The 16,046-nt window shown below is 32.0% G+C and overlaps 1 protein-coding gene across 1 annotated transcript; it reads right to left on the bottom strand.

Annotated features, from left to right (window-relative positions):
- Positions 1-4,191: 4,191 nt before the first annotated feature.
- Positions 4,192-14,829, bottom strand: LOC105344555 (nose resistant to fluoxetine protein 6). Its single transcript, XM_011452343.4, has 14 exons — positions 14,291-14,829; positions 13,088-13,257; positions 11,637-11,727; positions 10,405-10,504; positions 9,982-10,148; positions 8,573-8,740; positions 8,332-8,428; positions 8,149-8,241; positions 7,860-8,025; positions 7,463-7,542; positions 6,676-6,795; positions 6,171-6,297; positions 5,593-5,922; positions 4,192-5,480 (listed from the first exon to the last, which is right to left on the bottom strand). Exons 1-14 carry the CDS (start codon positions 14,598-14,600, stop codon positions 5,361-5,363), a joined length of 2,139 nt encoding a protein of 712 aa, XP_011450645.3. The 5' UTR covers positions 14,601-14,829; the 3' UTR covers positions 4,192-5,360.
- Between the last annotated feature and the right edge of the window lie 1,217 nt (positions 14,830-16,046).

The following is a 16,046-nucleotide window of genomic DNA, read 5'->3' as shown; positions in this document are numbered from 1 at the left end:
TGTAGGTCATGATCCCAAGTGCTCTTCCTGAAATTATTAAATATCATAAAAACCATTGAGATCCCCACCTTAATCCAAAGATATTATTCCTCCTTAGGTCATGCAGGCGCATCAGATCATTATGGCATGTAAGTCATGACCCTAAGGGGTCATCCTGACCCCCTTAGAATAAGAAATTGTCAATTATCTTTAAATTATTGATGTTTGATGATCCTATATCTCTATTTAATCTTTATTATAAAGTCTCACAAATGAAATTTGGAGACTTATTGTTTTTGTACGGTTCTTAATACGGTACATGTATTATTATTCTTCATCTTCTTTTTCTTCTTTCCTGCTCTGAACTTGTTTCTCAGAGATGGCTGAACAGAATTGTTCAAAACTCTAGGATATGATAGGCCTGCATATGTAGTTGTGCACCCTGGTTTGATTTTTCTCATTTTGGGTTAGACAACCACTTTTCGGGGGAGGGGGGAGGGGGTGTCAAAAGGGTGTGGGGTCTAACATTGAACCTTGTAGGAAGAATCGTAGACTCTATTGTAAATGGTAACTTGAAAACGGACAAAGATAATAATATAGGGTTTTCATAATCATATATTGACTGTTACTGGCAATATATAGGGTTTATTGGATCTGACCCCTGGGGTCATCCCCACCCCCCAGGAATTTGAAATTACCATAAATCTCAGAAACTGTTATAATCATGACCCCTTAACCATATATATTCATGTTTCTGATGTCAAGGGGCATCAAATGTTATGTAGGTCATGGGCCCTGTGGGTGGTCCTGACCCCCTCAAACAGCAAGTCCCTTAATATCTTCAAAACAGTTGAGATCCCCACCCTTAAACCATATATATTCTTGTTCCTTGTGTCAAGGGGCATCAAACGGTATGTAGGTCATGGGCCCCGGGGGTGGTCATGACCCCCCTTGAACAGGAAGTGCACGAATATCTCGAAAACGGTTGAGATCCCCACCCCTAAACCATATATATTCTTGATCCTTAAAGGGCATCAAAAGGTATGTACCGGTAGGTAATGGGCATCGGGGTTAAATTTAATTTTTCAAAACCGTAATGCACATCTATGGAACAGTTCCTATCATATCCCAAGATATGATGTGTCTATCCATTAAATCATAAAAGGAGTTCTAGGATCTATGTTTTTTTGAAGTGATAAACGTCAATTTTCTGCTACTTTTTGACTCCCTGGATGAAATTTAAATTTTGAAAACCTTACTGCACATCTATAGAACAGTCCCTATCATATCCCAAGATATGATTGTCTATCCATTAAATCATAAGAGGAACTCTTGGATCAATGTTTGTTTTTTTAGTGATAAATGTCAATTTTCTGCTACTATTTGACTCCCTGGATGAAATTTAAATTTTTAAAACCTTATTGCACATCTATAGGACAGCCCCAATTATATCCCAAGAGATGACGTAGCTACTCTAAAAGTTGTAAGAGGAGTTCTGGGAACCATATTTTTTTTGCCAAAAAACGTCAGTTTTTGTTGCCCACTGATCCCCTTAAATAATAAAAAAAAAAATCTGGAACCTGATCACGCCTCAATATGACACCCCCAATCATATTCTAGAAGATCAAAAAAATGACGTTTTTTAAAAAAAAAAGTCATTTTTTAGCCATTAAATGACCCCCAGGACAAAATTGAAAATTCCGAAACCTTATTGCGCATCTATAGGATACCCTAAAACATATTCCAAAAGATGATTTGTCTACTGTTGAAAATGTAGGAGGAGTTCGAGGAAGAAGGTTTTTTGTGAAAAAACGTCATTTTTTACCAATTATTTGACCCCCAGGACTAACAGAGAATTTTTGAAACCTTTTTACAAAACAACATGATGCCCCAAATCAAACACCAAGAGTTCAATTTGCTGGTTTATAAGATTTAAGAGCAGTTTGAGAAAGTAAAACGTGACAGACGGACGGACGGACGGACAGACGGACGGACGGACGGACGGAACAAGGTAACAACAATATACCCGAACTTTCTTTAGAAAGTGCGGGTGTAATAATTCATCCATGTGATGACGCTTTAAGAGATATACGAACGCAATATAAATGAAAAAATATCAAACCAAAACATGTCTGTGTGGTCGTTTGTTTGTATATTCTATCTTTAGTTTTATATTTTCCTATTCCCATTGACAGGAGGAGTATTCCTTGGTGTATAAGACTTTGCGTGATTACGTAGAAAAAGCATCAGAGACTGTGTACAGCAATCAAAAGGATGTGTACAGCAATTAGTAGAACATTGAAACAACATCAGAGACTGTGTACAGCAATCAAAAGGATGTGTACAGCAATTAGTAGAACATTGAAACAACATCAGAGACTGTGTACAGAAATGTGTGTTTATTATGTATTTGTATTTAAGAGAGAAATAATCACATCTAGACATAAATTGAGAAAAATTGCAATAAATTACGTTTTTCTGACAACGCGTTCCAAAGGTTGATACTTTGTTAGCTGTATCTATTAGTCTATATATGAACCGAATAGAAAATGTTAAATCTTTACTTCAAAATATTAAAAACTGCAATATGACAATATTCTTTAAAGTTAAAATGATGTTCTCTCATCAACAAATAAATCGCGATGTGTCGGATACCACCTAAAGACTGTCGTCTATTCTTTGATTGATTTTTAAAAGTTCATAACATGCACGTACGTATTGCTGAATTATATATAATTCTAAAAAAAAACTAAAAAACAAATCGCATTTCTAGGCTTTTTATGGAAGAAGAGTATAGGAGATGATCCTATTATGCAGGATACTTATAATTAATAATACTCTTTAAAAATAGAGCTAAATAGCTATATGTAGTTCTTAAAAACAGAAAGATTAGACTCAAGTTTTAATATTAATTTAAGATTTTACTTTTTTTTACGCCAAAAAGAACATTTCTTGTAAAAATATTTTTTAAAGCCGACTTCTTGAATACGAACACCGACATATCACAGCTATGGATCCACCGCAATTCCCTATAAATGTACTTGCCAGGCACGTACTTGTAGCATCAAAAGGGGGGGGGGGGCGGGGGGCCTGCCCCCCTCCACTTTTCTGCGCAGCAAAGTTCTTTCTAAAATTTACATACAAAAATTTGAATGAAAATGGAGTCCCCCCCCCCCCACCCCACACACACAAACACTTTTATGGGACCATGTATAAAAAATGAATTGAAAATTAGGATATAAAAAATGAAATTGATTGAAGTTAAAGACTAAGGTACGTTAAAAATGAATGAACATTAAATTTCGTGGATCAATTGCAATCCCTAAAATATGACATTACTACGGAGGCGTATTAGGGCCACATATGAACTTGACATATTTTTATTTTCCACACTTTAATCTTTAAAATTCACACTTTAATCTATAAATTTCACACTTTAATCTGTAAATATAACACTTAAATCTGTAAAATTTTACACATTAAAGGGTGAATTTTACACATTTAAGTGTAAATTTTACAGGTTTAAGTGTAAATTTGACACTTTAAAATGCAGAGGACTATATATGGTACATGTATGGGCCAAAAATGGCTTCCTAAAATGAATCGAATATCATCATTTTACTGTTATTCTTTGTTTTCTTTGTACAGATATTTGTGATGTTTTTACGTAATGTTCATTTTGATTCAAGTGCCCACAATTTAGAAATATGGCATTGAAAGACAACCTTTTCCCGCCATTATTGCATTTTTAGCATAAAACAGCTTTTTTTAAATTTCAAGCAGTTTTTCTTTCAGAAAACATAGAGCGCATGAGAAAATTGCCAAGATTTCATTATTTTTTCCGAATCATGCCAATTACTGAAAGACCTGAATCTTTTAACAATTATTTTAAAGGAAGAATATATGAATACGTATAAGAAAATTCTGACCCAGAAAATGAAAATTTATACATTTGAAAAAAATTCAACTCTACATTCTCATGCTAATTTACACTCTATAAAATTTCTAATAATAGAAACCAAGCAAATGAATGCACACGATGTGAAATGAAGGTCGATTAAAATATACATCATTAAATATAATATTGTATATTTCAATTGTTAAAATAAATTATAGCAGAAAAACAATGTCAATTATTTGTCAGTACGATCTGTTTAACAAGTCATTAACCTAATATTACTGTATTCTACGACATCTTATAGATAATATTGAAAGAGTACATTAAACGTTTTTGAAATTTATTCTTAATCTTAAATCAAGTACTCCATAATTGTATGGTGTATGGCGAAACTGGAAAGCATGCATATTCTGGGAGAAAGTTTTCAATTAATTGTCAGCTCACGATTGCAAACCCAATAATGTAATCTTTTGTTATCTTTATAGATGTTACATGTATAAATTTAAATTTTACATTTGTGGATAAAATATGTACACGACATACTCATGGAAAACAAAACAATCAGAAGTCGTTTTTTATTAATCAAATTGTGCAAGAATAGAGAAGTATAATTGTAGTAGATATCTTATCAAAATGACTGCATTAATTAAAAAGAATTTATAAAACAAACTTCAAATTAGAAAAGTATATTAGTTGATTTTATCAAAAGATCTACGGATCACGTTTACAAAATTCCAAACTTGTAACCCTCGATTCCCAATACAAACAGGTAGATTCAATAATATTGACAAAACTTAAGAAAATGTACAATTTCTGTCTGATTGTAATTGAATTGGAGATGGATTGAATAATATTTTATAATGTATACACATTTTGCAAAATTTAAAAAAGTTAACGAACTTGTGAGGTAGGAAAACAAAACACATTGTCAAAATGTATTAAAGATAATCAAAGTTTGCTCTTTCTAAAAAAAAAACCCTATACAATAACCTACTGTGAATAGAAAAAATAACAAGAACTTTTGATCTATACGCGAGTAATTAATTATTTCCAATTTTTCATCATTACATATTTTAAACGTTTAAATTTATCTACTTTCAGACCTGACAATATGTAGATAAATAACATGTGTTAGCAAAATAGTTCATTTTGTTAAAAAATACTTTGTATATAGACCGTTTCAAATATAAAACACGTTCAAGTCATTAGGAAACAATATTCCAAACTTTGTCATGTATAAAAGTATAAGTTTAATAATAAGGGAATTTGTTTCATTTTACACACAGTCTTTAAGTGAGTTCATTTACATATACACTTTACTAGTATTATATATGCTATTCATTATACAAGTTTCGTAAAATTTGTAAAATATACATCCTGAATATCATAAACAAAGTTATTTATAAAAACAGTCAGGCGTGTAAAATTTGGTTGACACAAAAATGACAAAATATCCTATAAACAAACTATAAATTTTTTTTTATTATTTTTTATCTTTTCGGAGTAATACTTTTTCTAATCCCATCATAGGTGCCTCAAAAACCAAGGACGAAACAAATGCAACCATGAAGGAAAGGACTATATTTCCTAGGAATAGGTAAATCTGAAATGGAATTATATTTTAGAAAATCAAACTTCATTTTCATATAAAATGCAAGTAATCGAGAAATGTGATAATCAGCAAAAGATTTTAAAAAAGGGGCTTAAATACATACCGCTGAAAAATCAGTGAGATATATGGGAGTCCTAGACGAAAAATAGTACGCATACATGATAACAGGATGGACTAGGTAAAGGCAGTAAGACAGTCTAGCTAATGGTCCGAAGGCAGACCAGGACAATAATGTATTCACAAAACCTCCATTTCCGGTTGCGCACGCATATATAACCCAGCAAACGCATGCACCCCAAACGGTTCTATCTGTTGCATTGTATAGAGATGACACATTTGTTGACAATGGATTACCATTCATTGCGTCATAGAGACCGTACAGCACCAGGCACGCCAACGTAGCAGAAACTGCCCAAACTAGTAAGTTCAATACCTAGTATATAAGCAGAAAATCTATTATGTATCATTTATGGTGAATTATAAGTAATTAACCAAGAGGACTGACATACATTTACATGTACTATGTTAAAATATGTTTAGTATGCTAATGACACTATGCATTTTCTGTAGCCCAACTTTGGTTTTAAAACCATTTTATCTCTGCCCACTGCATGACTTTAATTTGCTGTGGCATTTTTTCCCCGACTTTTGAAATTTGAAGAAAAAGATATTTTTACGTACTTTATGGATCCTCAGTTTGCCTTTCGTTTTATAAAGAAGATATCCAAACATTATTCCAATAATATACGGTCCCATTCTGCACCATGGCTTAATATAGTACTTTGAAAAATAATCCACAATTCCATCCCTGAAAGTATACACGCAAAAACTTGTAATGTACGGTAACACAGGTATTGAATTACATGTAGTAACTGCTATTATACAAATTTCACACGATTGTATCTATTTTTTTTATCATTTGTAATATGTGTTATTAATTTATTGAGTAGCAGAATTTGATTAGAAATTTAAAATAACATTTTCATGTTGTGATAAAATAACCGAAATGAAAGTAGTTCAAAATAAGAATACACTTAATTATAATATTGAAAATTTCACTTATATTGTTAATATTTATGAACATTTTCAAAAAGTTGGTACTGCTATTATCGCTCACATTAACGAAGTAAACAGGCAAGTTCATAATGAACATTAAAGAGGCATACAAACATTTATGTATACTTACTGAGATCCCCCAACAGTAAATAGTGAAGGTGGCATATCGTAGTGAGTGGAAAGCACCCCAGGGGCTATAGTTGTCCCCAATAAAAACACCAAGCATACGATGATACCAGCGATTTCATGGCTGATGAAAAAAATTGGATGGTTTGAATAAATATAGAGGAATAATTTTCATCATATTTAAGTTTATCTTTCACCTTAAACAATAAAGTTAATGATAAAAAGAAGCAGATGCACGACATCCCATTCCTGCTTGGGTAAAGTTTTCAGATAAATTTCCGTAACCCTTTCTATAGTGTTGATAAACTGCAAATCAAAGTAGAATTTTGCACCTCTCCTGTGACCCCTTTTACTAGACAAGGGGTCTTATAGTTTTGACTATTGTAAACCTACATAATGTACTTAACACTCTAATTAAAACGTTATGTGTTTAATATTGGCATTACTAGTCTTGTAAAGTGGTTCTATAAATAAAATTCCTTACGACACCATTTGGTTATATTCTATTTCCAAAATTGTAAGGAAATGTACAGGATTTTTCATTTGATTTTTTCCTATTTTTTTCAATCTTTGAATGTATGAATATTATGTGTCATTTCGTTAGAATTGGCCCAGTGATTCTTAGAAGAAGTTGAAAAATTAAAAAACGGAAGATGATACAGCATTAGACAAGTAGGCAGACGACTTATGTTTAGAAAAACTCTCTTTTGAGCTCATGTATAAATGTAATATTGGAAAAAAGCTACAAATTTCTACAAGACGTATTGTCACAATTAGAAGCCGGTACTTACTAATACAAGGGAATTAACATGAGAGGACTAAGAATGAAAAACTGCATGTCGTTCGATAGATACCATGACCAAGCCATGCACTACAAAAATAGGCGAAATATAAATTAATACAGTATTCATCTCAGTATATGCATAAACAACGAAAACTTACATTATTGAATACATTTCGTTATAATTGTAAATATAAAATAACATGTACCGTTTAAAATCTATCTAAAATACGTCTAACTTATGCGTTACATAGTCGTATTATGCAAAGGATACGACAAAAATAATAATCGACAAAGAGACAGAAAAAATGATAGGCAAACGGACGGTCTAAAAGCAATGCCTGTATGGCCTTCCATCTCCGATATCAAGGACAAGAAAAAGATGCTAACATACATTGTGTAGTTACCATTTCAGAAGAATCGAAGAAGTTGTTGATGTAAAGTAGATTCTTCCACCAGCTTTTCCCGCAATAGTCCACTTCAAACCCCTGTGGTGGATACACGGGTCCGTCGGCAAAATACGGCGACAGTGTGGCCTCCGTCATCAGAACCAGCATATAGGCGGGAGTCAACCTGACCGCCAGAGAAATAACCAGCAATTATACATTATCGATCCATATTCAGTTAGAAATTTCTGTCTGATGATATTTAGTAAGAGATGTTATTGACAAAGTTGATTTATTTTTTAATTCCTACCTCCAAAATCGATGGAAATAAAACATCGCCCAGTTTAATTTCCCATTTCTTTTATCCATTTCCTTTAAAGTCAGGTAAGCAAGAAGAAAGCCACTACAATATAATTGACCTGTATTGTAATTTCTACAGAGGGTCGGAAAAGGTTTTATTGGATGTAAACTTGATATATTAAAGGTAAACAACCTTAAAGCAAAGAAAGAATCCACAGCCACCAAAGCATTGGCTATAGCTTGGAAACTCCTCCTTCCCAACATTTCTTTTAAAAAGGGTCCACTATTGCCTGATAATAAACGCAAACTACTAACTTAAAGTATAATTATATTGTATTTTCACGTAGGCAAGCGTCCACCTATAATAATAATGAGCTTGTGTGCTTGTATGTAGAACATATTAATTATATCTCAAATGGTTCATGTATACGTACTGATATTTGATAGTACGAAGGCAAACGTGTGACCAAGAACAACCCAGGAAATGCTCAGGAACCGAATCCCATTCAGTGCAGTCAAGGTTTCCGAAGTTTTCCGTGTGCTCAGGATCTTTTTAGCATTGGAATAGACGGAGAAGGACAGAAGAAGTTTCTCATAAGTACCTATAGCATTACAAAATAATATTCTTTTTAAAACTTTATGAAAATTTTGTTACATTTAATAGATTATAATTTTTATATTATAAATACACTTAGCCTTAAATTGTCACGGCGTATGAGCACATTGTCAAGTATAAACGTCATTGCGCGTTTTGAATATATATTTTATTGTAAAATTAAATGAAACATAACTAATTTGATGTGTAATTATAAAAAATAATCGTTGAATTAATAAAGATATTTGTTTCTGGTACTATATTTTAAGTAGCGAAAGCGGACGAAATAGCATGTTTATATGGTTGCTCCATGCATCTATTATTCATATCCTTGACTAAAAGCGTATAACACGGATATAGCGAAATCTCGGATATAGCAGAGTTTTTTTTATTCTCCGATAAAAAATTTTGCAAAATTTTACGGATATAACGAATTTGGATATAAAGAATTTATGGATATAGCAAACTGATCTTGAGTCCAGTAGAGGTGAAAAATAACGCATTTCACACATGCCCAACGAATTTCTTCACGGTTTATAAAGTTTGCACTACTTTGAATGAATTTATTTTCACATAATTTCTTCAATTCACAATCCGATTATTAAATGCATCATAAAAATATATTTTCATTCTAAGTCTCAATTTGCAAACATTGTAGTCTGGTAAAAGAAAACATGTACATAATACTGAATATGATAAAGTTATTACTACCAAATCGTTATACATGTACACATATAAAAATATGGATATAACGAAGTAAATTGATTGGACTCTAGTTTTAACTGAGTTTTACTGCAATGTCTTTAATCTTACATCAATATGGATTTAAATATAAGCACAGAATGCTTATTATTGGATGTAATTGGTCCTTTTACACACCAAGCCATGTATACAAATAAAATACCGCGTTAACGACCTCCAAAAATAGCATTTAAGCTATTATATAATATTTTTAAACTTTAATTTATGTGACAATCGTTGCTCTGTCTAGTATCTGTAATTTCTCCTAGAAAATAATGTTATATTTTATGAAATTTGTTAAAAATAATCTTATCTTTTATAAAATTTGTAAAAAATTTAGATTGATTTTTTTTAAGAGAAAATAATAATATCTTTTATAAAATTTATTAAAAATAATCTTTCTTTATGAAATTTGTTAGAAATTTGGAGAGAAAATAATTGATATCTTTTATGAAATTTGTTAAAGTTTTAGATTGATATTTTTTCAATAAAATTAAAAAGAATTACTTTCTGACTCCATATGAACTTCTTTTGAGTTGTGATTCAGCAAGGGAATCTTCTCATCTTCTGCATGTTTCTGTAATTCGGATCCGATGTTGCGTAACCACTGAACAATTATGACGTCATAAGCCGTACCTAGGATAACTATGAGTGCCAATATGCTCAAGATAACACTGAAAGGTACAAATAATATGATAACCTTATCATATATATTAATAATGAACAATCAGGGTTTAATTACTCCTAACATAAAAATGATATTGAACTAAATAATATACATGTATCATAATAGTTATTGTACGTTTCATGTCACCAAAGTAAACATGTGGGTTTTTTTTAAAAATAAAAATATGCATTTAATTTACTGTTAGGAATGACGTTGTATTTGGATATTACATAAAACCCCCCGAAACAAAAAAGTATATTTACATAGCTACTACTGCGTTTGAAGTGAGTGGTTTGTCTTCTTCTTCAGAGGTAACGTAAAATTGTAAGCCGGAAAAATTTCCAAAAGGTATCCTACCAATATCTGAAATTAAAGATAATCAATAAAAATTTCTCTTCTATGTATGTGTGTGTGTGGGGAGAGAGAGAGAGAGAGAGAGAGAGAGAGAGAGAGAGAGAGAGAGAGAGAGAGAGAGAGAGAGAGGTTGTTTTCCCTATGCATATGTTACTACAAGTTGCTGTCCTTTAAAAAAGGACTACTATACGTGGACCATTTGCATGTGTTTCCAACGAAAACGTAAAAGCCTTTAGTTAAGATTTTCAGAGATTCCACCGACCCTAGCCCTCTGCTTTTAACCACTAAATTTGTACGTTGTGTTACGTATACATGTATGTATAGCCCTGACTTTTTTATCTCAGAATTGAAAGGATTCATACTTCTAAAATAATTATGATCTATCTATGAATGAAGTTTGTATGTATAGTATCAGGCATTCAGTGAATTCTACTATTTGCGCACACATTACGATTCGCACTACTTTGTTAACTATGCAGTGACAGCTTTGTGTAAATTAAAAATTTCATATTTTGATGCATTTTTCTTGAGATTTTAACTTTTTTACAGTGACATAATTATTCAATCATACTTTAATGCTTAAAAAAATTTAATCGGGAAGTTCTCTAGCCTCGCCTACTATAAAAGTAAAGTTAAGTTACATGTGTATTCGGAAAACAACAAAACATTGCAAATTATGCTAGTTGATGCATGTTGTAGTTTCGGCATAACATTAACTTATTTCATAATACTGACAGTTCATATCACATACCGATCATTTCTTTTAAAGGATTACTTTGTTTCTGTAGTGTACTGTTTACCGACAAGTTTACAATTACAGCGCCTTTGAACTTATGTGTGCATATCGCACGGAATCCCGATCCCGATTCAGATAAACGTGTGCTAGCCTGGTTCCCTGAGCTACCCATTACGCACAGGAACCAGGCTATCTCATGCGCAGGTTGAATTTTCCCCATAGCATCCGGTTTAACCTCGCTTATATATTTTCTGCGTGGACCTCAGGGTCCACGCAATGAGCAATGTACAACGTAGCTTGAAGTACATGTAACATGCTTTTGTATATAAAGGTCGATTAATTTTTCATTTATACAGATATTATATGAACAGTGCACTTTGACCGATACGAACAGTAGTAACTTACTGTTGTGGACGAGGGCTGTTATGTCGCCCGGACTACAGCTATCAGGCAGACATACTCCGATGACCAGAGCCGTTACTGATGACCCGGATAACTGAACAAAGTATTACATGATAAATGTATTAATTTACAATGTATGTATGGTCAATCATAGAAGAAAACCTATAACATAACTTGAAATTAAATTTATTCCTTAAAGGGGCATGGTCACGATTTTCGTATAAAAATTTTTTTTCTGGTTTTAATGTTTAGAATGCTTCATTTTAAAAAGGGCAAACAAAATTTGAGTGTCATTCGCTGAGTTATTCGCAAGTTAAAGAGCTTTTAATTCTTTGCTATGTAAACATGCAGACCTTTTGTTTACATTTTGAATGTTGAAGTGAAAATTCCAGTAGAAACTCTCTATGTATGTTAAATAAATAAAAAGTTGACAAATTAGCTTGATAATTTTTTTTACTAGTATATTGAACATATGTAAACAAAAAACAGGCACAAACCTTGTTTACATGACAAAGAATTGCGAGCCCCGTATCTTGCTTCTAACTCCATGACAGGCTCTCAAATTTCATTCAGAAGCATTGTACATAAAAAAAAACCCAGAAAAATAGAATTTGACCAAAATAATGACAATGTCTTTTTAAATGAAACGCACTCCTTCCAAAACAATTGGTCTCAAAGAGACTGAATCAAAACATATTTAGTAAAAAAGATACCAATCAACAAGTATATATAAATTAGTAAATACAAAGAATTAACATCATTTTGTTACATATTATTGTACCTAAGCTTTGAAACATGCAAAACAAACTACTTTACACTGAATCATATGGTGTTTAGGTCAAGATCAAGTTAATGATTCAAGGGTGTCTCTTTGGTGCTAGTTCTCCTCTGGAGTCATAATTGATTTGACATTAATATCTTTTTCCCGTACTTTGCGGCCTTAGAAGAATTATGTTAAAAATGAAATTTTTTCTTGATATTCTATTCAATCACGAGAAAAGTAATCCCGAAACCAATATTTGATTTAACACCGTTTTCAAAAGGAGACCAAGAGCTTGTTAAATGTTATTTTTAAAAAGAATGTTACAGTATGTATTCTAGCAATATATTGATCCCGTTAGACCCTATCAAACAAAGGTTTTGCTATAAAGCATCTTTGCAAGAACGTATATCTAATTTACATGTATCAGAAATCTGTAGGCACCAATATTTACTAGTTCTGACCGTAATTGACTTTTATGATAAGAACAAAAAATATACTAGTACTCTAAATCAAATGAAAACATGAAGAGGGGTTCGGTTTACTTCATATACTTTCTTTCTGCGAGTAGGACTATCTTATGTCTGTTTCTTGTAATTGATATAACGTACATGTAAAATACTAGTGCTACAAATGTAATGGTATTGAACATGCCAAACACATGGAATAGAACGAACACACATAAAAAACATACCGCATTTGTGCTGGCTCCAATTGGTATAGAAAGCAGGGAATATTTCCCCTTGATGTCAAGAGATCTCGATTCATTGTGATAGCTTGTTCTTTTACACTCATCGTAGGAACCAAGCCATTTTAAACTACCATCTAGGACTCCTGCTTCAGGCTTAGCTATAGCGTCAATTACTGAAACGAAATTATAGCACTTGTAAGTGTAATAATAACTATTAATTGCTAAGGTTTATTCTTTAAAGAATTGTCGGAGTTTAAGAATCTTTGTCCAACCATTCGACCTACATGCAAGTCATATAAAATCCACAAGGTTCCAAAAAAAACCCAAAAACTATAACTTGGGATATATAATATATCAAACTATGTTTGCATGATACCACACAAGCTTACCATAGTTTTCCTTTTGATGTAAAAGGTTTATGTAAATAATAAAGGTATATATACAAGATCATAATTTAGAGGTTTTCACACATTTTTACTGATTTTTTTATATAGTTGACAAAATACCCATAATACCTCTGAAATAAATTTTAATACACTCGTAGAAAGCCAACGACAGCCCTGCGAAACTATTGGTTCAAGCTTTGACCGCAACATCAGATTATTTTAGAAGCATGTATTGTACTATTACATTAATAGATTATACATTTTAAGTTTTCTCATGACTCACAAACTCGCCGCAGCTAGTTAGAATTCAATCAAACACACATGTTAAGATTAACTGTGTCATTTATTGCAAATGACGAAAGTGATGGAAAATAACTATATCAAATAGGGTAGTCTGTTTTTCTCTATTGTCAAAATAAATGACAATTGATATATATTCACTCTAACATGAGTTACTAGTATGTTTTTGATAGTCCAAGCCAGATCACCAATATAACATCAATTATTTTTAGAAATTATTAATGTTTATATTTTTATAGAACAATGTTGCCAATACATATATATAATATTGGAAATTTTCTGATTATAATCAGTACATTATGAACACTCTAAAACAGTGTTTGATTAACTAACATGGCAAACGCCAATTCGTCAAAAGGTTCTCGCATTTGTATGATGGAGAGAGAGAGAGAGAGAGAGAGAGAGAGAGACAGAGACAGAGAGAGAGAGAATACCCAAATGAAACAGACACAAATAATTTATTATCCCACCGCGAAATAAATTAATAATTAAATTGTTTAAATCATAAAAACAAGCTTACTTTGTAAGGCCCATGTTTCTCTCTGAGTGAGGCCAAGCTGTAGGGCAGCCAGGCTGAAACTACACTGTTCACTCACGTTGTATTGGTCGGCTGCGTTTTCATTTTCATTCAACAACTTTCCCGGGATTTCTTTCCAGTAGGAAAGAGTATCGTGAAACTTGTCATCATTTGATTGGTCTCGATTAGCGTTATTCACTAATTTCACAGCGTTCCCTATCACATTCAAGTAAGGTACATGTTTCAGTGCCAAAGAAAAGGGGGCAAAAATCGCGAAAACAAAACTGAAGAACAACAGCCTACTAGAAAACATGCCTTGAGATTCCTTGGTCGACACAGCAAGGCAAGTTTTGTAATACTCTCAATGGACGACCGAACGACTGTGAAATATTTTTATCTAAAGTACCCGATGTACGTTAAGCGATATATGTAAGTCAATATAAAGGTGAATCATGATATATCTGGAACACCCTTCAAAGTCACGACTAATAGTGCATGTACCAATTGCATGCCCTTTAAAAAAAATTACATAAGCCGAACAAACCATTTTTTTAAGTCCAATTGACATGTTTTATAAACTTCTGAAAATTTTGATATGTATTTAGCGGATAGTTCTTTATTGGAATTTTTTATGATAAATATCGGTAACATTTCATCATAATTATTATTAAATGACATATACAGTTTGATTTTTTCCTAAATCATTAATTTGATATGCTTAGTATTTTTAGTGTCCATGCATGATTTATAGTGTGTCATTGAAAATATTAATACAAGATATAGATACATATATTTTGTTTTACATTCGTTGTAAATATATAAAGTTAAGTTTTCAGTTCAATTTTTCATGTGTATTTCTTTTTTTAATGATCAAATTACGTCAAAGATGCAATAAAGAATAGAAACTAATGTTGTAATTTCCAATTTTGTTTCGTAAAGGATGTGTCGTGGGTGACAAAGGTTAATGCTTATCAAGAAACAAATAACTGTGCACGGTCATGAAGGGACGGCTGATTGAATCACAGTTCTAGTTATTGCCCTTTATAACTAAAAAAGGGCGATTTGAAGGTCGTTTTTTAAAACAATATATCAGTATATCCACTCATCAAAAATTCTAAATGTTCCCCCTGATAAATAGAATATTTCAAAAAATACAAATAAAATAGTGACAACATTCAGCATTTCATAACTGCTATGTCTTTTCATCAATCACAAAAATAAAATAAGACAACAAGGGTTGAAATCAATTACCCGTAAAGAAACGTCAAAACATTAAATTGTGTGTTCACCCAGTATAATGTATTTACATTTGTACTATATGGAATAAGCACAGTTATTTGTAATACACTCAACAAAACCTACAAGTGTTCACACCATATAATGCATAAAATACTTTATAAAATAAACTTATTTATACAATATACAACAAAAATGCATTTTTTTATATAGCAAATACTTTATACTTGGTAAACAAAGGTTTTGTTAATATATCTATTGGTGTCAGAATTTTTCTTATGACAGGTTGTACTCAGGATTTTAAACCTGCTGTATATTTCGTTCTCAACAATGTTTTAAATATTAAGCAATCCAAAGAAACTTTATTCTAACAATTTTTTTCCATAGGTAAAGCCATTTCCATCGGTAAATGAAAACAATCCAAAATGTCTGGGCAATTTTAAACTCAACCAAAGCGAAAGTGTTCGTGATGTTCATCATAAGTCAAGGTCTCGGGGGGGGGGGGGGTCGAAACCAGAGGTCA

Source organism: Magallana gigas, chromosome 2, assembly GCF_963853765.1.
Source record: "Magallana gigas chromosome 2, xbMagGiga1.1, whole genome shotgun sequence".
NCBI classification, from domain to species: domain Eukaryota; kingdom Metazoa; phylum Mollusca; class Bivalvia; order Ostreida; family Ostreidae; genus Magallana; species Magallana gigas.
Note: the sequence above shows the minus strand (reverse complement) of the source record. Positions and strands in the feature narration are given on the sequence as shown.